Source organism: Gallinula chloropus (assembly GCF_964237585.1).
Source record: "Gallinula chloropus genome assembly, chromosome: 3".
NCBI lineage: Eukaryota > Metazoa > Chordata > Aves > Gruiformes > Rallidae > Gallinula > Gallinula chloropus.
Genome location: NC_140087.1, coordinates 117,858,634 through 117,886,338, shown reverse-complemented (window position 1 = coordinate 117,886,338; position 27,705 = coordinate 117,858,634). Strand labels below are relative to the sequence as shown.

At 42.0% G+C, this 27,705-nt stretch overlaps 1 protein-coding gene across 1 annotated transcript; it reads left to right on the top strand.

Moving 5' to 3' along the window:
* Positions 1-1,954: 1,954 nt before the first annotated feature.
* MMUT (methylmalonyl-CoA mutase) lies at positions 1,955-26,642 on the top strand (the record flags this gene model as incomplete). Its single annotated transcript, XM_084261912.1, has 12 exons — positions 1,955-2,333; positions 4,762-5,129; positions 6,517-6,674; positions 8,050-8,221; positions 10,423-10,671; positions 12,325-12,436; positions 13,434-13,549; positions 14,182-14,297; positions 19,263-19,394; positions 22,851-22,998; positions 23,115-23,282; positions 24,487-26,642. 12 exons carry the CDS (start codon positions 1,955-1,957, stop codon positions 24,613-24,615), a joined length of 2,247 nt encoding a protein of 748 aa, XP_084118038.1. The 3' UTR covers positions 24,616-26,642.
* Positions 26,643-27,705: the final 1,063 nt, after the last annotated feature.

The following is a 27,705-nucleotide window of genomic DNA, read 5'->3' as shown; positions in this document are numbered from 1 at the left end:
CGGACTACAGCTCCCAGCATGCCACGCTGCCCGCCACCGCAGCGGCACAAAGCCGCCGAGCGAACGGCATGCTGGGAGATGTAGTCTCCACTACCCGCAGCCCCACACTCCCAAAGCCCCGCTCCCCGTTGCTGCCGGATAACAACACACCGCCGCGGGAACCTCCCAGTACCGCCCCACCAGCCCATCCCGCCCGAAACTCACCACCCCAGCTCCTTCTCAGCGCTGACCACCAAGCCCGCCTCAGCTCTCCCAGCCGTTAACTTTCCCCGCGCACCCAAACGCATGCGCACGGCTACTTCCCCCAGGAGGAGGGCGGAGCGCAGGGCGGCTCTGCGCGCATGCGCAACTGCCGCGCGGGCAGCGGGTATCGGCGGAGGGGCTGGCAGCAGGTACCGGGGGGACGGTTGGGTCCTGTCGTGAGCCCGCGGCTCACCCGGTGCTCATGTCCCTCAGGCGGGCAGGGCTGTGAGACCCCGAGGCAGCCCGCGTTAAAGGCCCCCGTCCCTATTGGTCGCCGAGGGGGTGTGTTGGGGGCGGGCTGCGGTGCCGGGGGCGGTGGAGGACGCTCGGCGGCGCACACAGGCGGGCCTGTCAGGGCGGCGAGCGGCGCTTCCCGAGGCCTGTCCCGCAGCGGGTGCTGTGGTGTGAGGGGTGGAGGGACGGGGGTGACAGGGCAGCTTTGTGGTTCCTTCGGGGCGCGGGGCCGGGGGATCGCGGCAGGACCCGTGCAGCAGCGGAGGCACAGTTTGCCTTCCACCCTGGCTGCAGGAGATCGTCTCTGCAAGGAACTGAGCGCACCCCCCGGTGCTCCCTTGCGCGCTCATCAGATGCGTATTCCATATGGAGTATGTACATTGCTAAAGCACTTGTGTGGAATGCGTGGTTCCAGCACCATAACACTGAGAGAGGTTTCCAGTTTTGCCTAGACTTTCTCATTAAAAAAACCCCAAAACTGAAATTCTTCCCTAAAAAGAGTTGTGGGGCTGTGGCACAGGCTGCCCAGGGAGGGGGCTGAGTCCCCACCCCTGAGGGTGTTTAACAGATGGGTAGATGAGGTACTTAGGGATATGGTTTAGCACAGGACAGGAGTGGTTGGACTTGATGATCTTAAAGGTCTTTTCCAACCTTGTGATTCTGTGGTCAAGCTGGCAGGCAAATGTGTGTTTCCAGGGAGCTGTGAAGGACATAAGGCAGAGAAGAAGTGTCTGGCCCTTGGAGCCAAGCTGTAAAGGTTTTAGTGTGAGGAACAAGTGCAGGAGTAAGATACAGACAGCAAAAGCAGAGGAGTTTAGCGCTTTCAGGAGTTACTGAATATATCCACCATGTCAGTCTTCTGCATGATGAGATGACCTCTGCTACTTGTATTATTCCTGTGTTCTTGCATTCTTTGGTTTTTACTCCTTTTTTTCTTAGTACAGCACCAATTTCTATCCTGGCCAAGACACCTTTTACAAAGTATATGATGTGTCAGCAGTTTTCTGACAGTCTACTTCCTCCAGTGTCTCTTTGGCATAGAAGCTTCCTCTTTGACATAAAGGGGTTTGTAGATGAAAGAGAGATGGGAAGGTGAGAAGGTAGCTAGACATGCCATCTTCATGCATAACAGTGACTTTTCAGGGGCAGATAAATGATGGTGCTGCTTAGGGATTGAAATAAGCTACATATTTCATATGTGGATGTAGAGGAGTTGCAGGAACATTTTCCTTAGCTAGAGGCAAATGTAGGATTTTGTCTTGAACTGTGTTACGTGTGGCCTGGTTGAAAGGCAAGGAATGATGTCTGTCAGATAAGTGGATAAATACACTCTAGTTTCCTTCTGGGTGTTTTAGCTTTATCAAACTGCTTTATCTCTCCATGCTCACTTCTCCCATGTCGGATGTGTACGAGAATGAATAATACTTGGTTTTATCTTCTTCAGCTTACCCTGTGCTTGCCAACCAGTGGAGCAGACATGCTAAGAGCCAAGGATGCTCTCCTGCGCCTGCAGCCCCACTGCTGCTCATGCCTGGCACAACTTCCACCCCGCAGGCTTGTGGGGCGTTCACTGCATGGGCAGCCGCTGCACCCTGAGTGGGCTGCCCTTGCTGAAAAGCAGCTGAAGGGCAAGAATCCAAAGGATTTAATTTGGCACACCCCAGAGGGGATCGACATCAAGCCCTTGTACTCCAAAAGGGACACAAAAGAGCTCCCTGAGGAGCTGCCAGGGGTGAAACCTTTCACTCGAGGACCCTACCCAACCATGTACACATACAGGCCCTGGACTATCCGCCAATATGCTGGCTTCAGTACAGTAGAAGAGAGCAACAAGTTCTACAAGGACAACATTAAAGGTAAGGCAGCTGATTTGGGAAACAACATCCCAAAGCACTGGGGAATGAATATTCATATGGTGATTTTACATCAAAAATGTGACTGTTGGGCCTCATGAATTTTTTTATATCTGATAGGCTTTTCCCAGTGGTACTGTATTTCTTTACTACTGGGAAACTGGATAATTTCTGAAGCTGTTCTTGCTTCATTTTGCTTTTGAGGTGGAAAAATGAATGAGTTAAATGCTATTTTTAGTTATTCTGTGTTGGCAGAGATAAAATTTGGCTTCATCCCAGTCCCCAGCTAGCAGAGATTATGGAGCACTTTACACTCATTTTGTGACCAGGAGAGAAGATTGTAGTGGAAAAAAAATCTATTGAACTTTGTCACTTAGATAAACTTCTGAGTTTTAGTGCATTCTGACATTTTGGGTTTCCATCTCACATTGTAAATTTTAAACGAACTCATATAAAATGTAGAATCACAGAATGTGTTAGATTGGAAGGGACCTTAAAGGTCATCTATTCCAACCCCCCACCTTCAATATGAATGGTGTCACTCATGGTGTACTAGTAAAGATGGCTTTATAAAAGTACTGCTGTTTTCCCTGTTTGAGAGTGATTTTCCTGATGTTCCAGCAGAGCATCATGCTTTGCTGCAACATGTTTAGCTAACTGCCAGAATGTCATCATAATATACCACTGAGTTAGTCATTGTGAAACCACTACTAAAAAGCTGTGCTTTACAGACTGAGGTATTAGTTTTACACCATCCGTACATTTTAACTATTGTTTGAAGCTAATTATAACCTTAACAATCAAAAAAGACCACTGACATTGGCCTTCAGAGTAATGTGTCTGTGATCTTTTCATTTCCTACTTGACAGACCTTCCTGCTCAAAACATGAGTAGGATATAGATAAATAGATAAAGGATATACAACTAGATATAAGGAAGAAATTTTTCAGATTGAGGGTGGTGAGACTTTTGCACAGGTTGCCCAGAGAAGCTGTGACTGCCTCTGGATCCCTGGCAGTGTTGAAGGTCAGGTTGGATGGGGCTTTGGGCACCCTGGGCTAGCGGAGGGTGTCCCTGCTCATGGCAAGGGGTTGGAACTAGATGGGCTTTGAGGTCCTTTCCAACCCAAATCATTCTATGATTCTATGCTCACTGTTCAGGACAGGAGAGGGGATTTTTACTTCTTGCCTTATCATGATTAGCTAATATGAAGCAATATTAGCTGCTGCAGTATTCTTGCGAGTATTCTTGCTTCTTTCCATATATAAAATTCTCAGTAAATAAAGAACTTAAAAATACAAGGTGTTAGAAGCTTGCAAACAAACTTTTCAATGTAAAGATTGTTCTGAATATACTCTGCCTTCCTGCTGAACTTTGCTGCTGTAGCAGAAGCACTAACACTTGGGTTAGTAGCACAGCTGAGTTATTCGAGAATGTTTGCTGCCAGGACGTTTTCATCTATTCAGGTTTTGACATGGTGATATTGTAATTTTGGGTCTGTTGTTGTGTTAAAGATTGTATTAATATTGAATATTTTTGCATAGCTTCTGAAGCTGACCTGTTTGCAAAGCATTTATAATAATACAATTAAAATCTCATTGTAATTAGAAGAATACTGAAAAAGAGCTAATTCTAAGTTCTCATAATTGCTGAAATTTGTGTTGCTTGACACAAGTCAAATATTTAATTTTTTGTCACTGTGTTTCAGAACTAACATGTAGTGGTTTATATCAAAGACAATAGCTGATGATTAAGACCTCTGCTGATGTTGAAAAACAGATTTGCAAACGCAGTAAATCTAGTTACTTGTAAGAACAGCAGTGCTGATCAGCTGGTAAATACCTGGGGTTAGAGTTTCAGGTACTGCTTTCAGGTCAGAGTGGCAAGTCTGCCAAGAGCTCTGTCCTTTTCCCTGCTGTGTATGAGTAATTTTCTCCTCCTGCAGGTTTAGTAATGCATCACACTTTAGGAATACACAAGGCATGTCAATAGAGCCGGGATAACAATCAGCCTGTGTGTGTTTACCTTCTCTTTATCACAAATTAATGTGATGTAGTTTATCACACTTGCTTCTAGCTAATCTAAGAGAGTTTCTATATGTAAGTTCTGATACTTTGTTAAATTGTGACTAAACTATTGTGCAGTAATTTGTTAAGCATTGTAAGCTGGTTGTGTGGCTGAACTAGAATAACTGTGCTATTTTTTTTCTCAGTTAAAAGCTTTTTCCTTCAAAGTTAAAGACTAATAGACTTTGCACAAGTTTAGGGAGGGAACAGCGTTTAACATCAAAAATTGGTTTGTTGTCCAAGCCTGGATGATGTAAAATAAAATTAATAAATAGAGATCCAGTCCTAATGCAGATCTGTTTTAACACTCTCTCTTCTTATTTTTTTGTTTGTTTGGTTTGTTGGTCCTTTTTTCTTTCACTTAGCTGGCCAGCAGGGATTATCTGTTGCTTTTGATTTAGCCACCCACCGTGGTTATGATTCAGACAATCCACGAGTTCGAGGAGACGTTGGAATGGCTGGAGTTGCCATTGATACAGTGGAAGACACCAAAATCCTTTTTGATGGAATTCCTTTGGAGAAAATGTCAGTTTCTATGACAATGAACGGGGCAGTCATTCCAGTGTTAGCCACATTCATTGTCACTGGAGAAGAACAGGGAGTGCCTCAGGCCAAGCTGACAGGCACAATCCAAAATGACATCTTGAAGGAGTTCATGGTCCGAAATACGTACATTTTCCCCCCAGAACCATCCATGAGGATTATTGCTGACATCTTCCAGTACACCTCAAAGGTATTGATTCTTTAAATCTATTTACTTCTCTTATTATGTCTAGTTAACTATTTGTGAGGCACTTTGGAGAGTGTCCTGGTTTTGGTCAGGATGGAGTTAACTTCATCTGTAGCAGCGGCTGGAATGCTGTGTTTGAGAGTTAAAATGAAAACAGTGCTGATAACACCCTGATGTTTTTAGTTGCTGTCAGACAGTCAAGGACTTTCTCAGCTCTTTGTATTTCTCTATTCATTAGAAAGGAGGGGCGAAGCCAGGACAGGTGACCCAAACTGGCCGAAGAGAGTATTCCATGCCAATTACATCCTGCCCAGGATATCGGGGGGCTATAGGGAGGAAGAGCAGGGACGGCTCCGGGACACGCGGTTCTTGGGGGACGGTCGGGTTCCGGGACGGCTCTGGGTGGCACGGCCTGAGTTGTGTGGTTTGGTGAGAAACTGCATTGTGTATCAACAGCTTCATATATTTTTGCTCTAAAGTCCTGTTGGCATTGTTATATTTTATCTTTTCTTTATTTTATCTTAGTAAACTATCCTTATCCCAACCCACGGGCCTTTTAGTTTCTTGGGTTTGGTGTTATTTGCCCCTTCCTTTTCCCTTCCCTTGCCTTTCACACCCCCACCCCCCACTCCCTTCCCTCTTCCCCTGCTCTTTTCCTTTAAGGAGCAGGGAGCTGCGTGGATCTCGGTTCTCAGCCGGCGTAAAACCACGACAGAGAGCAAAGCAGAAGACAGGAAGACCTGTTGTGGTGAAGAATGTTGTGGAGAGGGCTGGGAGGAGAAATTAAGATCCCAAATCACAGCATAAATTTTAAGATTTTTTGAGTCATCCCAAATCAAAGTTAGATTAAGATGAACCTAAACTGAAAGGATGGCAGGAAGCTTGGAGACAAGAAACAGACAGGTTTTTCTTTGCATAGAAAGCAAGAAACCACATATTTAAGAATCATGATACAGCTGTAAGCAGGAGTGAAGAGGTAAGAAATTTTGAAGGACTCTGCTGTGAAAATGAGCATGAGAAGCCAGTAGTGAAAGGAGTAAAGTCCTCAACTGATGAGAAGTTCAGTACTGCTAGTTGTTTTCTTTGGAGAGGTAGAACACAGCCTCTGATTGAGAAAGAAACTTAAGCTAGATCATAGTTTAAGTACAACAAATAGTGAAAAAAGGTAAAAGCATGTCAAGTGTATGTCTGCAAAATCTGTATAATAGAGGTGGGTTGGATTCTACCAAGAATGGATTGATTGTGAATGTTGGTAGAACTAATGATCTGATCCTCCCATTCTGCTGTCATAGAATCATAGAATCATGGTTTGTGTTGGATGGGACCATTAAAGATCATCTAGTCCAAGCCCCATACAGTGTTGTACTGTCTTGTCTTTTATTTTTTGCAGTATATGCCAAAATTTAATTCCATTTCAATCAGTGGATACCACATGCAAGAGGCAGGAGCTGATACCATCCTGGAATTAGCTTATACTATAGCAGATGGCTTGGAGTACTGCAGAACTGGACTTAAAGCTGGACTTACCATTGATGAATTTGCACCAAGGTGAGCTAAAGACATTTGCAAGTATAAAACTCACTGTTGGTAAAACCTCTAGAATTTAATACCAAATTCAGTATTTTTACACATAGAAGCAGTATTAGTGATGCTCAGATTGCTAGTTTTGGTTTTGTTACAGTTTCAGTGATAGGAAAATACCTTGTCCAACAGATACTTAGACTAGACCTACGGTAATAAATGGATTAAAACTCACATTCAAGCCCAAGCATTGTCAAGGTCTGTCTCTGGCTTGTAAAGAAGATCCATAAACTGTTGTATCTGATACAGTTGTAGCTTTAGGACTGCAGAATGCAGCAAGAGCTCTCATGGTTTTTATACTGTAGTATCATTGAATTTTTAAAATTAATATTACTTTGAAATATTTAAGGAAAAAATGCCTAATAAGGAGAAGGGGCTCAGTTAGTTCAATTTTCAGTTGGAATTTTCCTAAAAATAAAATTTAATTTAAAGCAGAATATTGCATTTTGGTGTAGTTACTGCCAAGCTAAGCAGAACCACGGTTTCAATGGTCTAGTTGATTTACAGATTGCCTAACTATATGGTGAGTAAAAAAACAAAGGCATGGTTCACATAGCCTGTTGCACATTCAAAATGTGAGAGTCAGCTGAATTAACCTGTTCCCAAGATCTGTGGCAAAATCAAAGTAGAGCATATAGAAGATCCGGCCTTATTTTCAGACTTCCTAGTGCTGGAGAATCTAAGATCTCTTGGCAAGTTGTTTCAGTACCTGATTCACTGTTAAAAAAATGCATCTTTAGTGTAATGAGCTTTACTGGCTTTAATTATGCATGATCACATTTCTAAATCATGGAAGCTTTAAAAAGGAAAAAGTAGACCAATCAGTCCCTTCCCTCATATGCTATCCAGTGTTGAACTGATGTTTGATTTGGATTATGGATAAAATAGTAAGGAAAAGGATGAAAACATACTTACAGTCTGTAATGTCTTCTCATTTTAAGAAATTCATGAGCATTAACTGCACTAGTAGATTGTGTCCAGGAGCATTCCCTGGCACTAGGGTGTCACTTCCTGTATTAGTGACTTGCTAGAATGCTGCTTGACCCAGGGCCTCCCCCAAAACAATCCCTGTGGACAGTTTAGCACTTCCAGGGGACCGTCGTTGCTGGGAGTTTGCCTGCAGTCACCTTGTTTGGAGGCTGAGACAGTTTAATGGCATAAATATGTGTGATTCTGTAGTAGTTAGCATCAGTGTCTCCAGGAACATTCCCTTCATCTTATGCCTGGGTTGTATCTGTAAAAGTGAATTAATCAGAGCCATAGCTGCAGGATGTCTTTACTGAGACAGGGTTATTAGAGTGGTTTAACATTTTACCCTGTTTCTGTGCTCTTTTTTTTACAGGCTGTCCTTCTTCTGGGGAATTGGCATGAACTTCTATATGGAAATAGCTAAGCTGAGAGCTGGGAGACGGCTGTGGGCTCACTTAATAGAGAAAATGTTTAAGCCCAAGGATCCCAAATCTCTTCTGCTGAGAGCTCATTGTCAGACTTCGGGCTGGTCACTCACTGAGCAGGTTAGAAATTGGACTCTTTATCAACTCCCTCATTTAAACATGTTCTCATGGTCTGTATTTTAAAGAGGGCTGCTTTTTTTACCTGCTTTCTGAAGGACACAGCCTGTCTTACTCTCAGCCTGACTAAAGCACACTAGCATCTTTTTGCTTGTGTAACATAAAAGTCTTTTTGAGTGCCAGCAGCATTATTTCCCAAAATGCTGGTTTATGAAGTACCTCATTCTGCTCTGTAGCAACCAGGTAAAAGGCCAGAAACTTAGCACTTGGGACTCTTATTTACAAAAGAATTCCAGTATGGTGATAGGCAGAGTCTCTGGGACTAACTTTTCATTGTCTGGCTTCATTTTCATTCTGCAATCACCATCTTAAGTGTATTCTTCTAGTCTGGTGGCTGCTGACCTGAGAATAGGATCTAAACCTGCTAATTAGAGAGAGAGAGACTTGCAGAGAGGTGCTTGTATTAATTCAGGACTCAGAGGATTTGTCCTCAGAGTTATCCTATCAGAATGCAGCTGAATATGGAAGTAGAGGCACCTGTTTTCTTAACATCACTGGCTTGAGAATTCATTTGAGCATTCAAGGAAATCATTCATGCCCCTGTCTCTCACTGCTGAAAGTGAAATAATTGTTACAGTTCATCTCTCTTTTGAAACCTGGTGCACTCTTTGCTTTTCCTTTTAGTTACATCACTTCACAACAAGGAAATAAATCATTTGACTGTAGGTATAGTTTCCCAGGTGAGTTGGAGCTGAGTTGTAGCTCTTATTCCAAGGCCTGCAATCAGTTTCATGTAGTTTGAATGATTTTTGGGTTGTTATTGCAACCATTGTTACTTTGTTTCTGTACCTGGGGTTTATTCTTGTTTTCAGAGCAGATGGAATATTTACTTACATTGCAGGAATGTGGTAATGCTAAAACAGTGGGATTTTTTGAACAGTAGCCTTTGTAGGTCCTCCAATTAAAAAAAGTATTGTATGAGTGCAAAACGTAAATGTTACCAAAAATATGATCAACCATCATCCAGTGCCCAGTATAAATATATTTATGTATGGATCAAAACCCTTTTTTCCTGTCTAAATATTATGTATCTTAATATAGCTTCTCAGTGTCAAGTCTTTGTTCCTTATAGGTTTCAGAGGGCAAATATGTTTTCCTCTGGCCTTCCTTTAGATAGGTATCCACTCATAAATTAGGTTTTACATTCTTGCTCATCCAAATCACATTTCTGTAGTTCTTTAAATGGAATATTTGAACCAGAAATATATTCTGTGTCTTGTCTACTTGTAAAATAGTGTTATTAATTCAGTTTCTTTATGAAAAATAATTAATTCACGGATCTCATGATCCATTTTGCCTTCTTGAAAGTCCCACTACATTGGTAGCTCTTAATTATTTTGGATACATTTCATTCCAACTAAGCACCTCAAGAATAAGGTATGCAATCTGAGCGACTGCTATGTTCCCCCAATAATCAAATGCAGTGGGTGAATCTTCACTCTCTCAAAACACAAGTCAGACCTGGAGATCATGATTACTCTTCTTTGACTGTAAAGGCACATACAACTCAACTATCTGGATGTATGAAAGGAGCAGATAAAAATTTTGACTTTAAGGTCTCTATATTGGCTCTATTAGCTCTATTTCTGTCCCTTCTACTCTGGATTGTCTGTTTGTTTTGGTTAATACCCCAGTTCTCCCATTGATATCTTTCAATTTTATAGCACCAGCAGCTTTCACCAGGAATTCCTACCTTTATGTAATGCTGTTAGTGGAAATACTAAGCACATTTAGTTCCAAAACGCATCTGAGCTGGTCACCTGTTTGCCAGATGTGCTCTTCAGTTCTCTGAGACATGGGATCCCAGGGTGGAGGACATGGGGCTACCTGTTCAATCTGCTCCAACTTGGATTCATTAAGTGCTTTGAAACACCACTAAATATAAGTCAGACTGTGCTTTGTTGCTTATACACTGATACTTTCAGCTTGCTTTATGGATTAATCATTTTGTCCAAGGTACCAATCAGTGATATATTAGTTTGATTGGATGTTTCTTACTGACTGTTTTTCAGCTTTTTTGTTACAATTACAGTGTTTCAGTGGGTAATCTTGCATTCATTTCATTGCAGTAGTATGTGTGTGACTAACCTGCCTCAGCCCTGTCACAGAACTGTTGAACTCCAGAGCTCTCCTTGTCCTTCCAGGATCCCTTTAACAATGTTATCCGTACTACAATAGAAGCAATGGCTGCAGTGTTTGGGGGTACACAGTCTTTGCATACAAATTCCTTTGATGAAGCCTTGGGTTTGCCTACAGTGAAGAGTGCTCGCATTGCTCGGAACACGCAGATCATAATTCAAGAGGAGTCAGGTATTCCTAAAGTGGCAGACCCCTGGGGGGGATCTTACCTCATGGAGTGCCTCACCAATGATGTCTATGATGCTGCTTTAAAGGTAGGTTTGCATAACCTTTTTATGTTTTGTGGGAAATTTTTAGGTAGAGGAGTTTTGAGCAATGTCCTTTAAGGGGCTCTTCGATAAGGTGGCAACTTCTTACACTTACACTTCTGCTTCAGTGATTTACAAAAATAACAGTGTATATTTAGAGAGACTTCAGCCTTCTGGTAGACTACATTTGAAATGGAAATATCTGAGTGTGGAACATATAATCAAGTCCTACAAACTCCCTTGTATGCTGAAGACTCCCGGTTTGCTGGGATCTCTTGTTTATGTGTTAAAAATAAAAAGAGTTTGACAGAAGAAAGAGTCAAACCAACTGAGTTACATGGTGGTGATTTGCTTGAGGATTTGAAACTAGGGGTTGTTGAAACCAAGGGTTTATAGCCAGGCATGTAGGATTGGAATATATATTCTTTAAATAATGTGCAGGAGTAGTCTGACCCGTGGCAATCCTGCATAAAGATACATGCCTACGTGTCAAGCCTACAGCTAAACCCAGCGATTCTCCAAATACTTGCTCTTATGCAAGTCCCAAACTAATAAGCTAATACAGACCCAAACACTAGCTTAGAACTGTGCAAACACTGTTAGCACAGTTTTTTTAGGTCCTTGTCAACTAGGAGTCTTCTAGACAGTGCCAGGCATGGCCTGATGATCATTTCAGTTGGCAATTAGAAGGTAGTTGCTGTTTTGGAGCTGCATAGACTTCTGCTGTGTGAGAGCTGAACCATGCCATACAATTTGTCTTCAAGATCAGAGAACTGACCTGGGCTTTTTTGATTTTGTTTTTTTGTACATGTAACCATCAGAGCTGGTTGGCACACAGAAGGCAGTGCAGAGTCAAGGTCTCGAGCTTTTTCATGCATGGGTGTTACTAGTTGAACAATATGCCATGCACTTTTATTAATGAATAGAGTTTTGGGACTAAAAATGTTCTTTTGTTTGAGATGTCTCTTAATTTATACCAAAACATGTAGTCACAGAATACCAGAATGTCGGAGAAGGAAGACGCGGACACCATATGGTTCATCAGACGTCTCAAACTTTATTCACACAAGCATGGCTTAAGTATGCTAGTTAATTAGCTCATACATATTGCAAAAGCCGAGCTCATCATTGGTCCAGCTGATAAGTTGCAGTCCTGCCTTTGCTTACATTCTGTTGCACATTGTTATGGTAAACACATCCTTCTAAGACAACAGTAACTGTCTTCAGCTGGCCCCAAGGGCACACTGACTTTGGACTAACCTTTACCCTACTTATGCCATCTCGAGCAGGTCTGTGCAGCTGTGTCCCTTCTCTAATAGCCAGCTCTGCACCAGATCCTCCACACCAGAACATTAGGAGTTGAAAGGGACCTCAAAAGATCATCTAGTCCAACCCCTCTGCCAGAGCAGGATCACCCAGACTAAATCCCACAGAAAAGCATCCAGGCGGGTTTGAATGTCTCTGGAGAAGGAGACTCCACAAACTCTCTGGGCAGTCTCCCAGTGCTATCTCCGTGTCTCTGACGGGGATAGGAAACACACTTTTAGAGCACAGGACTGTATGTATATGTGTAATAAAAATTTGGATGGTAGCACGAATGCAAAGCTTGTTTTGTGACCCTTGCTATTGCTCACTTTCTCAATCCTCTTCATTTATCAGCTGGTTGAGGAGATTGAAGAAATGGGTGGAATGGCCAAAGCTGTTGCTGAGGGAATTCCCAAACTTCGTATTGAAGAGTGTGCAGCAAGAAGGCAAGCCAGGATTGACTCTGGTAGGGAACAGAGAGAAGGAAGAATGGAAAACTGCTGCTAGAATACTTTTGTATAAAGGTTTTTTACACACTATTCCTCCCAGCGCTTAGTTTTGCAGTAGTAGATTGTGAGTGATAAAATGATTATTTCTTTTTAGTTTTATATCAGTAAAAGCTTCTGGAAAGAGATAGCAGTGTGTCTGAAGTATAGTACCAGCATGAAAACAGTCTTGCTTGACATATTTAAGACTAGATTAGACAAAGCACTGGCAAGATTATCTTAAAGGAGTATTTTGAATCTTCAGTAGTTAATTGCGTAATTTCTGATAGCATCCTTAAACTGTGATTCCTGCACTTGAAAGCATGACTGCCAGCAGATGGCAATATTGAATGAGCTGGCCAAATTCCTGGGTGTGCTTGCTTGCTTCATTTTTCCTGAAGACCAGAAATAAAGCTGTCAGATCAGAGGATGATGCAGCTCTTTGTGAGATATGTATATATGTGTATTCATATGTGCATATATAGTAAGTGTATGTGGAGATGTGTTTGTGTGTGTGCTTATAGCTCTATTCTGCTTTTTGTAGTCTGCATTCCAGTAGAAATTTTAACAGTAACTAGGCATAATTCAAACATGAAAGAAGTTGTATGAACTGTTCTGTTTGGAGGATAAATTTGAAGCAGGTCTTTAATTAAGACCAATTTACCTTCTCTACCGAGGTAAATTATGTTGCTTTGAAAAGTGTGGTAATTTTATACTGGCTGAAAGCTGAAATACAGTTCTCCAACATGATAAATTATTGTAGGAACTTCACTTTCATGCATAGCTCATCATAAAATATGGAAAATATAGACTTAAGTCTTTCTTATAAGAAGAAATTACACGGTTTTGGAATGCGTATAGTTACAAAGCTAAGCACTGCATCATAATGCTCAAAATTTTCTTGTCCTATTAATATTGTGTCTTTTCACAATAGTTTGCAAATGTATTCTGAGTTTCTGGTGTTTCCACTGGAAATAGGGGCAGAAGTAATTGTTGGAGTAAACAAGCATCAGCTAGAAAAAGAGGAGACAGTCGAAGTTCTGGCTATTGATAATACTTCAGTCCGCAGCAAGCAGATCGAGAAGATTAATAAGGTGGGAACCATGTTCTTAAAAATCAGAAGTTTCTGCAGTTGCAGATAGAACTTGAGTAAAGGTGGCTTGCCAGATATTTGACCCTCACATTTCTGAGAATCCACTCTAGTCTTTAGCAGAGAGGCTAGATTTCTGTTTAGTTTCAGTGGAGGCTTATCCAAAAAACAATTAGAATCCAAGCAAAAATGTTCTTGCCATATTCATTTGATTTTAGTCATTGTATTTCGGGTAGTCTCATGTCTAACCTTTCAAAATTGAGAGCTTCACATTTTCTGAAAATGAGATAGAAAATATCTGTGCAGTGTTTTGCTCTAGAAGTCTGTAACGTTATTTAATCACTCAGGTTATTTGGTGCAGCTCATCCAAGTGCTATTAAGGGATGGGGTTATGGAACCAGAAATCAACATCCACTTTCATAATTAGTAAAAACATAGATAAAAATGCTTTTAGAGTTATTTTATGGAGCTGTGGACGTTCTAAATCTGAGACACCTTTTTATTTTTAATTTTGTTAATATATATATTGACAGTTGACAATGCCATGCCTCCAGAAATAATATGTGAAATCAAAAAGTCTTATATACTCAACTTCCCAATTTAGTTTAACTTAATAATTTTTCTCCTCCACTTTAGGTGAAGGCTAGTAGAGATCAAGCAGCAGCCCAGCAGTGTCTTGCTGCTTTAACACAGTGTGCTGCTACTGGAGAGGGCAACTTACTTGCGCTTGCAGTGGAAGCAGCACGTGCAAGGTATTGGGGTTGGGGGTGAATATCCAACTGCGGTTCAAAAATCAATTGTTCATCTTCACCTTCTAATCTGTTTTGGGTATGGTCTCAGTGAGGTTGATGTCTTGAGGTGTTTTGGGGTTTTCCTCAGAGGTGGAAGTAAAAGATGGCTGCAGTTTGACATTGTAAGATAGAATATTACATTTTACAGCCTCTTAAGATTGTGCTTTAATTTCTCACAAAGAGTACGGATACAAAGAATCTCCTATGAAATGATGTTCTTCATACACATTGTGTTGTTTACAACTCAAACCCTTACCAGTTTCAGTATGTAACTAGGTTTCTCTGTCACCCTGCTGTTTCATAGGTCAGGGAGTTTAAGAAGTGTATGAGATGTGAAAATGGATATTCAAAATCTTGTCATGGTCTGGTGCTTCATCCTTCCTTGCACCACAGATTGGTGTGAAAATATTTTTTGCTTGAAAGAAAGAAGTTTGCTTTAGTCAGACAAAGCTGTAAAAGATGCTCTTGAGAAGAGCAGTGAGGCATCCTTTGGAGACCAGTGAAACATTCACTTTTTTCCCACCTAAGATGCTTTTACGACTCTTTACATTCCTGCTTCAGCATCGGTCTCCAGAACTGATCCTTTCTGACTGTTCGCCCAAAGCAGTGAGGAAGCCACTCCTTCTTGGGATGCTGTCTTCTTTTCACTTTCATGTCTCAAATTCCTTCATTCCCTTTCCTTGAACACTTAATAACTGTACTTCAAATACATTTTTCCCACAAAGAGCTTATCACAATTCTCCAGCAGCATGTCTATACATGTCTTTGAACTATAAAGGTCACAGGAGATTAATGTTGGATTTACAAGGGATTCATAGCTTCTGTACCAAAATGGACCAGTTAACTGCTAATTTCTGTCCTTGGTGATCTTGTTTTGATTGTTTGCAAAAGCATTGATGGACTACAGATCCTCTTTTAAGTTGCAAACACAAAGCTCTGCACCAAAACTATATGTGGGCCATGACCACAGAAGGCAGCTGTCATGGTATTTGATGAAGAGTGTCTGAAGGAGGATTGTGATCTCTTTGAACATACAAAAGTGATCAAAGGACTGGGAAACCTTCCATACAAGAAAGGCTGAGAGAATTGGGTTTGTTCAGTGTTGAAGACTGAGAGGAGACCTCATCACCCTGTTCCACTACTGAGAGGGTGGCTACAAAGAAGATGAAGAGTCCCTTTTTAGCAGTTACATGGAAAAGACAAGGGGTAACGGGTGCAAGTTACTGCTGGATGATTCCAGTTGGACACAAGAGGAACATTTTTCACCAGAACAACCAGGCATTGGAATAATCTCCCCAGGGAAGTGGTGTATTCCCCAACACTGGACACTTTTAAGATTCATCTGGACAGAGTACTGGGACATCTTATCCAGACCATGCTTTTGCCAAGAAAGGCTGGGCCAGATGATCCTTGGGGTCCCTTCCAACCTGGTGTATGATTTTATGATTTATAGGGAGCACTTCTGTTAGGGACAACATAGGAAAAGATTTTTAAGTGATCATGTTCATCTTCTACGAGCAGTAGACAAGTAGACTAGTGACAGATACCTGCCTCCTACTGAATGGAAAATGTTCAGTTTTGATCAGGAAGACAAATAATGTAATTCAATTGAAATAAAAGGATTAGCTCAGAGTTTTCAGCACTGACCTATGGACTAATACGGAGAAGTAGAAAAATAATTTTAGCATTGTAACCAGAGTAATAGAGCAGCCAAAGGTGATACGGAATGTCACTTCTCAGAAGTGACACTACAGGAAAATGGGTGTGCTTGGGTAGGGCTGAGAGACAAATTATGCTAAGTTCTTTCTCACCTCCTTCATCTGAGGTGCTGTCTTTCTGGCCCTCTCCAGACTTGCAGTGCCAACTATCAGTAACAGAAAAAAGAGGCATCAAGTGCAGAGTAGCACAAAGTGCTGTTCCTTTGTCTGCCTGCTCTGTGTCGTGTCCTTGTGGTACTTCTGTCACCTGCTTACACAGTGCGACCTCTTGTTACTGTGGAAATGCAGAGAGGCAGTGGCAGTAGTGTGAGACTGAGCAGACAGAAGGTGTCCTAACAGGCATGTTACAGTCATTGACCTTCTTCAAATTCATACTTGTGCTGCACAGTCTCTGCAGCTGGTTGTGAACCACTGGGAGTGAGTCCTAGCACTAATTGCTAAAGGAGATAGCTACCATGCCTGATAGGACACACTGAATCAAACAGTAGCCTCTCTGGCCATCACACCTGTGATTGCATTCCATCCCTTTGACCTTGTTGAACTGCCTAGATGCTTAGCAAAGAGCCAAGCTCCTCTTATTTGGAAATCCCTTGCTTTTGAGGAGGGTCAGGGATTCTTTGAACAATTGAGGGCTCTGATGTAGCACAGTTGGTCAACAGGAATTGTGAGCAGCGCAGAAGTTCATACAATGCAGGCAGCAGTTTATGTACAGACATGTTGTCCTTGCTACAAGACACACTGTAAGGACACTGAGGCAGCTGGGACAGTTTAGTCTGGACAAGAGGAGGTTCAGGGGAGACCTTACTGCTCTCTACAACTACTTGAAAGGAAGTTGTAGTGAGCTGGGGGTCAGCCTCTTCTTTCAGATAACTAGTGATAGGACAAGAGGGAATGGCTGCAAGTTGTGCCAGGGGAGGCTCAGGTTAGAAATGAGGAGAAATTTCTTCTCAGAAAGAGTGGTTGGGCATTGGAATGGGCTGCCCTGGGAAGGGAGGTGGTGGAGTCACTGTCCCTCGGGGTGTTCAAGGAAAGGTTGGATGAGGTACTTAAGGACATGGTTTGGTAAGTGATATAGGTGGTAGGGGGACAGTTGGATTAGATGATCTTGGAGGCCTTTTACAACTGTACAAAGTGCTGCACTTTAATACTGAGGTTATGTGGTCAGCTGCTGCTTCAGCAGAAGAGGAGGATTTATCTAAATTGATGGTTTCCTCTAGAAGAAAAGATGCACATTGTGTCACTGTCAGCCTTCACCAAACTGCCAGTGTTTACACAGGAGTAAGTCGTCAGTGTTTATGCATGGGCTGTATTTATATCAGGCTGCAATCTGTGATGTCTAGCACTCTGAGAGGGAGCCAGTATTTCTTGATACTATTTTTAAGTCTGCTGCTAACTTGCTTTTTAACCTTGGCTAAGTCACTTAATCTAGCACTTAATGCAGCTTGCTTTTCAATTCTTTGTCAGCAATGTCAGTGAGCAGTAATATTAATGAGATTATTTACATACCCTGAAAGACAAAGCCTGATGACAGCAGTGAGTAAGATATGAGAACTGCTGTAACTCAGGTAGTGGTTGCTACACTTTCTGAGATCCCACAGTTCCTGTAAGAATGAAGTGTATTGCATATCCATGTCAGTGGGTTCTGATGCAATCGTGGACAGGTTGCTTTGTAAATAATGTTGTTTAAATCATTGTTAATAAATAAATTCAGAGAAAGTATCAGACTAAGACACATTCACTCAGAGCGAAACAGATACCAGATATTTGGTATTACTTTACATTAGCTTTTTTTCTAGACAATGATTTTTATAAATCCAGATATAAGCTCCTTAGTGCACTGAGGATAAAAATGGATAAAAGCAGAGAATATAATTCCAGAGAGCCAGGAAAGGGGAGATGACAAAAAGTGGCCAAGATTGTCAGTGATATGAGTTAAAAATCTGTGTTTCAGCATGATACAGTCTTCTAGACAAAGCAGGTCAACTGTGAAGAGTGATACCTTCAGATAAGAGGCTGGCTTCAGGCATATGCATTGTACAGATACTGTCTATATGCTCATATATGCCTATATTCTCACATTTTACATTAGCATAGATGCACTTAATCCAGCAGAAATCCATTTTATGTTATATTGGATGCCTGGCAGATTGCACAAGGTAGGAATCAGGTAATATCTGCTGAAACTGTCACCAGCAGAAGGAAAACCAAGAACAATTCATTTGGCCATACCCTTCTAAAAGTGTGTGGACAAGAAGTTGCATCTTCTCCAAACATCTGTTGAGCATTTTATATAAAAGCTTTGGAGGATGCTTTACCTAGTTTTGCCTTGCAGTAGCTGGCAGGAGAAAATGTGAATTCCAGGGGTTAGAAATGTGCTGAGCAGTACCAGAATGGATGGGGTTTGATCTCTGTATTTGTATGCATATTTCTAAAGCATTTTATGGAGTAGTATTTTTCTTTGATGAAGTTTGCAGCAAGTTATATTCATTTCTCAATACACACAAATTCTTGTGTTTTTTCCTATTCAAGTAGAAGCTAAAATATTTTTGAAAGATTTCATCAAGAGCTTGGTAGCATGTCTTCAAAATCATTACCCAGTACTGACTCCCAGTTAATTTCTTACCAGAAATATGAAGCTTGCTGTGGTGGAGCTGCTAGCTGAACTGCTCTTGTCTTTTTTGGTACAGTCTGCATTCTAGAATTTAACCAGAAAGGTAGAATCTGTTAATATGAGAGTTTTAAATGCTTTGGGACAGGGGCTGTTATGTTTGTACAAGAAGACAGCACAGCCTAGTTGGCTTGTAGTGTTTGTGCTAGAGCAGTAAAATGTGTATAATTTCTAACAAGCCCAGTCCCCCCAGCAGCAAATACAGCTTGTAACTTGCATGTAAATTTATTTCCTGGATTCTTCTGCATGTCAGTGGATAAAGGAACTACATCAGGAGTAGAGAAGATTAATAAATAGTAAAATACAAATATCAAGGGAAAGTCAATTTCCAGTGAAGTCTTTTCTGTGTCTCCTCCTTTTTTTTTCATTTATCTTGATTTGTATTTTGAATTTTAGTATAATTTAAAGGTCCTGCAGTCACCCGCCAACCCCCCCAGTTCCAGTTAAGAAAGTTTGATTTAATTTCCTGAAATTAGGAGTGTTTTCATATAAACCTTCTGAAAACATTGTTCTGAAAACATACTTGTTTCTGTATCTTAGGTGCACAGTTGGAGAAATAACAGATGCAATGAAGAAGGTGTTTGGAGAACATAAAGCCAGTGACCGAATGGTGAGCGGAGCTTATCGCCAGGAGTTTGGAGAGAGTGATGAAATTCTTCATGCCATCAATAGGTGAGAATAGCTTCCTAAGAAGCCAGACACAGCATCCATGAGATACATGTGCTACTCACTGTGCCCTAAAAACATGTTTCCCAAATGTGAATGACATCCCCAGAACAAAACAGTGACCTGCATAGGCACTCTTCTGTCTGTAAGCAAGTGAGATGAGTAAGAAGAAATAAGTGCAATAAGGGAATAGTCAAAACTCAACTTATCATTTCTTGCAAACAAAATCCACTGAGGTGATGTTAGGATTCAAGGATTTTGCACTGTAGGATTAAGAAGCTCAGAAACATTGCCTTAAATCCTCATACACCAGATTTCTTCATTTGAAGACTGTGGAATCACAGAACGCTTGGAGTCAGAAGGCATCTCTGGAGATCACCCAGTCCAACCCCCTGCTAAAGCAGAATCACCCACAGCAGGCTGCATAGGAACATGTCCAAGTGGATTTTGGATGTCTCCAGAGAAGGAGACTCCTCAGCCTCTCTGGGAAGCCTGTTCCAGGGCTCGGACACCCTCAGAGTGAAGATGTTTTTCCTCATGTTGAGGTGAACCTTCCTATGTTCCACTTTGTGCCCATTGCCCCTTGTCCTGTAACTGGGCACTACTCAGTGCCCTCAGATCCCCTCTCTTGTCTTCTCCAGGCTAACCAGCCCCAGCTCTTTGAGCCTTTCCTTATACAAGACATGCTCCAGGCCCCTCATTATCTTTATAGCCTGCCACTGAAATATCTCCATTAGCTCCTTGTCTTCCTTGGACAGAGGAGCTGGACACAATGATGTGGCCTCAGCAGTGCAGAGTAGAGGGGGAGGAGAACCTCCTTTGACCTGCTGGCCACGCTCTTTTTAATATCCCCCAGGACACCATTTGCCTTCTTGGCCATGAGGGCACAGTGCAGGTCGTGGAGATCTTCTTGTCCACCAGAATTCCCAGGTGCTTCTCTGCAGCATTGCTTCCCAGCAGGTCAGCCCCTAACCTGTACTGGTACATGGGGTTATTCCTCCCCAGGTGCAGAACCCTATACTTGATCTCTAAAATATTTCAAGCAATTTATATTAAAAAAACCTGATTTTGATCTGCCTGTAAATTGTCCCTACAACTTCACTCTTACTGTTACTAAAATTCTAAGGCTAGAATCCAGATATCCACATACAATTCACAGTCTGTGGCTGTCACTTATTCATATCACAAGGGAGAAAACATCAGAAGGTGGTAGTATGTGTGAAAACAGTTTCCTATTTGTGCCTTTTATCAGCTTCTGCTTTTGCTGCTGTCCCCTTGGGTAAAGAGACTGGGTTGCTGTAGTGGGTGGTGATGTAATATGAATCGATGCTCACAAGTCCCTATTGTGTTGAGGCTTACACATTAAGGAGTAACAGGCTCTCTTGAAAGGGAATTACTTGATGGCTTCACAATGGTGATGTTTAGCCTGACTTGAAGTTGTGCTGGGCGATGTCACCATCATTTTTTATTTTAAGTATTTATTTTGGATTTAAATATTGGTAATGATGCATTTACATGAAACTGAACTGAACTTATTCCTTGAGAAGCAAGATGTAGCTTCCTTTTTTACAAACCTACTTTTATGTCCAAGGTTGCATGTACCAGTTAATAAACACGGTAAAGAAACTGGATTTGCTATGGTCACCTTTGCACAGGGCTTCAGAAGTGTGATTTCACACTTGCTGCACACTTGAACCAAGCCTTGAGTTGCAGTGACTCAGGTGGCCTTAACCTGGCAGGCTTGGAGCAACTAGACCTGTTCTTGTTGTGGGGGACCCTATGGAAACAGGAATATGGAAACAGAATACAGAGAAATGGATTTTAAGATTCCACAAAGCAATTCAGGTACTTCATTGATATTCTCAGCAGTCCTTATAGATAGAGAAGGCTGGTGCAACTCCTATACATCATCCAACAGAAAGCTTTGTCAGTCTGCTTCTTCAGGCTCTTTTGACTGAATTCCTTTCTAAGCAGCCCGAGTTCTTATTTTTTTCTCTCATATATGATGAGTTTTCCTGTTTCAAAATCATCTCCTGAGACTGTGCAAATCTGTCCTGATAAACACTTTAGATTCTCTAGAGTTAATACTTTTCCCCAAATTATGCTACATCCCAGGCAGGTCAGCTCATGGTTTCAAGGCACACCAATACATGCAACTCCATCCTTAACAGAATGCTCAGAACAGTATTAAACACCCACCCTCCCCCCATCATCCTTCCCCCAACCAACAAAAAAACTGTTTTATTTCTGAGAAGTGCTAGTCTTAGTGTCCCACTCAAGGACACATACTGGAAGGTACATGGATAACGAAAACTGTCTTTGTGAGGGAGTGTACTGACAGGACAGGGGGGAATGGTCTTAAACTGAAGGAGGGGAGATTCAGATTAAAGGAAGAAATTCTTCCCTGTGAGAGTGGTGAGACCCTGGCACAGGTTGCCCAGAGAAGCTGTGGCTGCCCCTGGATCCCTGTCAGGGTTCAAGGCCAGGTTGGATTGGGCTTTGGGCACCCTGGGCTAGTGGAGGGTGTCTCTGCTTGTGGCAGGTGATGGAACTAGATTGGCTTTGAGGTGCCTTCCAACCCAAATGAGTCTGTGATTCTATTATTAATCATAGCCTAAAAAGTTAAAGGCTGAATTAACATAGTACAAATTACTTGTTAGTAACCAGTAAGAGATGTCAATCATAGTGATCCTTGATGTCCCTTCCATCCCAAACCAGTCTGGGATTCTATGAAGTGAGATGAAAGATGAGTCCCCAAGGCTGTGGCTTCACAGTCACTTTTACTCAACAGAAATCTGAACTGCTGCTGATCTGAAAATGGGAGGCACTGGGATGAGTGCAGAGAATGGGGGATACAGTAATAATTTCTGCACAGGCTTGTGCCCAGTTGGCTGATGATGCTCAGCATGATGCCTGGAGCTCCTCTATAACCTGTGTGCCATGCAAATACCTTTGAAGTAATTGGTCCTAATTATCCTTAAAATCTAAAAATTGTCTTTTAGTTATCATTCAGCTCATTCAGCCCACAGAGAATTCAGGGTTTTTGTCTGTTACAAAACACAAAAGTAGAGGCGTGGTTTTCTTTAAAAAGGAATGTTTTGTTCTTTTAGGATGGTAACAGCAAGAAATTGGTCAGTAGACAAGAGCATTATCGCAATACACTGACTACATAGACAAGTTGTGACTTAGAAGATCTTTTGCTTTGATGTACAGAAATGTTGCTACAGTTGCAGCCACTGTTATGTTTTATTTTATTTTAATTTTATTTTATTGTATTTTATTTTATTTTATTTTATTGTGTTGTATTGTATTGTGTTGTATTGTATTGTATTTTATTGTGTTGTATTGTATTTTATTGTTTTGTATTGTTTTGTGTTGTATTGTATTGTATTGTATTTTATTTGTGTAAATACCTCTGCTGGATGCCAGTGACTTACAGTTACAATATGTGTCCTCAATCAGGGTTAACAAGTTCACGGATCGCGAGGGGCGCAGGCCTCGTATACTCGTTGCAAAGATGGGTCAAGATGGCCATGACAGAGGAGCTAAAGTCATTGCTACAGGATTTGCAGACATTGGGTTTGATGTGGACATAGGTCCCCTCTTCCAGGTATGAGTGATCGAGCTGTGCCCGATGTATTTCACATGCAGCGATTTCTCCCTCTACCCCTTGCTCAGCAGCCAGGCTGGGGCTGGTACTTGTCACCTACTCCTCTTCCCACACAGACACCTCGAGAAGTGGCCCAGCAGGCGGTTGATGCAGATGTGCACTGTGTTGGTGTGAGTACACTTGCAGCAGGCCATAAAACACTTGTGCCTGAACTCATCAAAGAACTCAATGCCCTTGGCCGCCCAGACATTCTTGTCATATGTGGAGGTGTCATCCCACCTCAGGTACGGGTCAGCATCATTTCCATCAAGACCAGGAGACTGCTTTGTTTCTGTGTGTGCTGGTTTTAGCTGTTTCCTATATTCTGTTAGGGCCAGAGGTGATTTACAGCGCTGAAGGCTACTGTGTTCAGTCACCAGGGTCAGCACCAGGGTCGCAGAGTGCTGTCAGGTCTCATTGATCTGGTTTTCTGTACACTGTGTCCTGGTTCAACTTACAGCCTTTCTCAGATGGAATGTTAAGTCATGTTGGGAAAAGACTAACCTCAGGGAGATGTTCTTTATGCTTTGTTGTCTCACATTGCCAGTACCTTACATATTACTGATAAAGGCTAGCTCCTCTATTAAAAGACTTTATGACTTCCAGTGGTAGTTTGGAAGAGGCACAGCTAGTGACTAAGACATGTGGCAGGTCCTGGCACCTATAGGCTAAGGATCTTATTCATCATTTCACTTCTCCTCACGTTCCCCTTTGTCAGGCCTCAGTGTTGCCTCTCCTATACTGCTGAACACTTTGTTGAATGCCCTTGCAGTCAGGTCTGTGCATTTTCCTTAGTTCATTCACATGTGCTTGTGAATGAACTGTGCCAAGCCCTGTAGTGTCATCTCCTGTCTAGAGAGACTCAAACTGATTTTGCATATAAATCTCCTGCTACTCCCTTTTCCTAGACAATTTTCTAAACAATTAAGTTAGTGTTCAGGAAAGACAGACTTTTACATTGAACAAACAAAACTCACAGTATTTTTCTGAGAGGCATGTTGTGTTCTGTCCTGTCTCTCAATAGGATGTAACTAGCCAGTGGTTGGAAAGGTAGAGTATATCCTATATAGAAGTGAGAGAGACCATGTAACTGCTTCCTGGGTCTTCTTTAACTTTCAGGATAATTATAAAATTAGAGTGACTTAGATTGCAGTAGGCCACTAGCAGTACGTGGTCCAAGCCCTTGTTTAAAACAGTGTTTTCAAAATTAAGAAGTTAGATTGCATTTAGATTAGGTTAATTAAGGTCACATCCAGTTGGCTTTTGAATCTTTTCCAAGGATCAGACAGTAGCTTGTCTCATTTCCCTTGATTCTGTGCTGCTTCTGAGACTTGTTGCATTTGCTTTTTCAGGCCCAATGTACAGGATAGAGCGTACACCAATTAATAAACCAACTATCAATTGTCTGTTGCACTATTAACTGTAACTCTTCAATTCCTTTCTGAACAGGACTATGACTTCCTGTATGATGCTGGTGTTACCAATGTGTTTGGTCCAGGGACTCGGATTCCAAAAGCAGCAGTTCAAGTGTTGGATGATATTGAGAAGTGCCTGGAGAAGAGGCAACAATCTATGTAATGCCAAAATGTCACACAATGCAACCTGCCTTATTCTAATTGCTTACAGAATGTAATCATCAGCAAGGGATGGCCAGCCACATACCTTCAGTTCCACTGCCCTGTGGCCTGGTGTTTTCTGCTTTCTAAGAAAGTTGTCGATTCTCTGCTTGTTCTATTTGAGGATTATTTATATGTGTACCCACAGGAAAGTTTTATCTCTAGAACTGTGACTTAAGGGAAGGAAGGGAATTGAGTAGGTGAGTTTGTTTGTTTTTCCCAGACATCCTGATAAATTAAATATCCCTTCCAGCTCTTGGGTTGATCTCTTTTGCACACAGGGAACTTTTGAAGGGTTTTTTTGGCAAGCATTGTAGACCAAGAAGTCTTCAGGCAAAATCAGTACAGTTCAGCAGAGATGTGATTGAATCCAGCAGCACTTTGATGTTAACATTAATCAGAGTTAACTCTCTTTAGAAATATATGAGTAGAGAAACCATCATTTTTCAAGGTTCATGGTTTGCTTACTGAAATACAAATCCTGTGCCTGGAAGTAACCAGCACAGTGGTAGCTGCGCAGCTGTGCACCTCTGCTCCATCATTGCCCTTTCCCAGTACATCACTGTTTTCTCAAGGGAAGCTCATTACAGTTCTCCTTCTCCCAGGCTGGGTTCTGTAGTTTTGTCTAGTATTGTTCTTGCCATCCCTGTCTGTTCAGCCATTGGAATTTCTTGAGGTAAGTTGATCCTAAATTCTCACCATTTTCATCTCCCTTCCAGGAAGAATTTTTATTTGTAGATGTGAAAAGCCCTGTATACATATAGGGCAAAAGGGCTCTGAGGGTCTTTTGGTGGACAGTCTCTGGCATTATGGCCCTATCCCCCTTTATTTTGCCTTGCTACTCATGGCATCCCATCACTGGGAGCAGCCCAAAGGAGAAGGACTTGGCAGTTTTGATGGATGTAAAGCTCAACATGAGCTGGCAGTGTGTGCTTGCAGCCTAGAAAGCCAACTGTGTCCTGGACTGCATCGAAACCAGCATGACCAGCAGGTCAAAGGAGGGGATTCTGCCCCTCTGCTCTGCTCTGGAGAGATCCCACCTGTAGTACTGCATCCAGCTCTGAGGTCCCCAGGACAAAACAGACATGGATCTTGTCGTAGTGAGTCCAGAGGAAGCCAGGAGGATGATCCGAGAACTGGAGCACCTCTGCTGTGGAGACAGGCTAAGAGAGTTGGGCTCGTTCAGCCTGGAGAAGAGAAGGCTCCAGGGGCAGCTTACAGCACCTTCCAGTACCTGAAAGGGCTACTGGGAAGCTGGAGGGACTGGTTACAAGGGCAAGGATTGACAGGACAAGGGGGAATGGCCTTGAACTGAAGTGGTGTAGATTTAGATCAAATAGTAGGGCTGTGAGATTGGTGAGGCCCTGGCACAGGTCGCCCAGAGAAGCTGGGGCTGCCCCTGGATCCCTGTCAGGGTTCAAGGCCTGGTTGGATGGGGCTTTGGGCACCCTGGGCTAGTGGAGGGTGTCCCTGCCTAGGGCAGAGATTGGAACTGTATGGGTTTTGAGGTTCCTTCCAACACAAACTAGTCTGTGATTCTATAAAAGGAGATGACAGCCTTCCTGGCATAGTCCTTGTAGCTGTGTCATGGTGGAAGAGGCTGTTGCACACTTCTAAGAACTTCAGCACTATTATACTTTATTCAGAATGAGATGCTCTGCAGTTGAGCTGAAATTGCACATGCATTAAATAGCATTGTATCCTCACTCTGAAGACTGCAATCTATGAGATCTTTCTTTAATAAAAGCTCATTTGGTGGGGCCTGTACCTATAGTCTCACGCTGCTCAGAAACAAGGGGGTTAAATGACTTGCTGTTTTCTTCTCTCTTTCTAATTAAGGTTTAAAATAGTGATCCCTAACAAGACCTTTGCCTTGAAAACCCCTTGGTGGTTTATCCTTAACTACCTGTAAATATCTGATTCCCTTCAAGAAAGATCAGTATGGTTCAGACCCAGATATACAGAAAGTAACAACAATAAAAATCCTCCCTTACATCTTTTCATGAGCCTTCTTGTCTGGAAAAACACACAGTCAAAGGGTTGGTGATGTCTAAACTTTATAATGGCACTGTTTTAATTCATTCCTTTCTGTCTATGATTTCTCTTCAATAATGTGTATCATGTCACAGAGGAAAAGGTGTTGACACAGTTACGATTTAGTTGATTGAGAATTTTTTAAAAGTATAAGGTAAATCAAAGGTTAAACTTTAGCAGCACTTAATGACTGAATAATTTTTAAAGCCTTACAAGTGATTTAGTAGAAATGTATATGGATATTGATTAAATAGAGACTTAAATACAGGTTTGAAGATAACTATAAGGTATATTAAAGTATATAAGTAGATCTATGTACACACATGTAAAACATAAGATAAACACAGGCAAACAGACAGAAATGGTAGGTCCTGGTGATACGTCACCCACACTCGTAAAGGCTCATATGTAGCTCATATAAGTAGAAAGGTGGATGAAGAAAGCATGGAGTTAAGATTTCCCTCTTCAAGGTTAGGGTAAAAACCTCACAGCGTATTGTCATTCCTCAGTGGGCTCTTGTTGAGACTTGGGAAGAGTGACTTCACTCTGGTCTTCCATCAGCAGAAGTGTGTGCCTTGTGAGATGTCCCAGCTCAGGGGAGATGCCTACTGTGATCTGGGAGAGCTCAAAGGGTCTCACTTAGAATCACTATTGATAGGATCTGAGAGAACTGGATTTTGTCACTTCAGCTCAGTTCGGATGGCAGAATATTCTGGTACTTTCCACCAGTTGTGCAGACTCGGAACTTTTCTGACATCTCCCCATGCCAGGAGGTGATTGATCCTCCTAAACAGGATCATAGAATCATAGAATGGTTTTCGTTGGAAAAGACCTTCAAGATCATTGAGTCTAACCATCTATCCAGCCCTACTAGGTTTGACACTAGACCATGTTACCAAGTGCAACATCTACTCTTCTTTTTTAAATACCTCCAGGGTCGGTGACTCAACCCCCTCCCTGGGCAGCCTGTTCCAGGCCCTGAAAACTCCTTTAGTGATGAATTTTTTCCTGACATCTA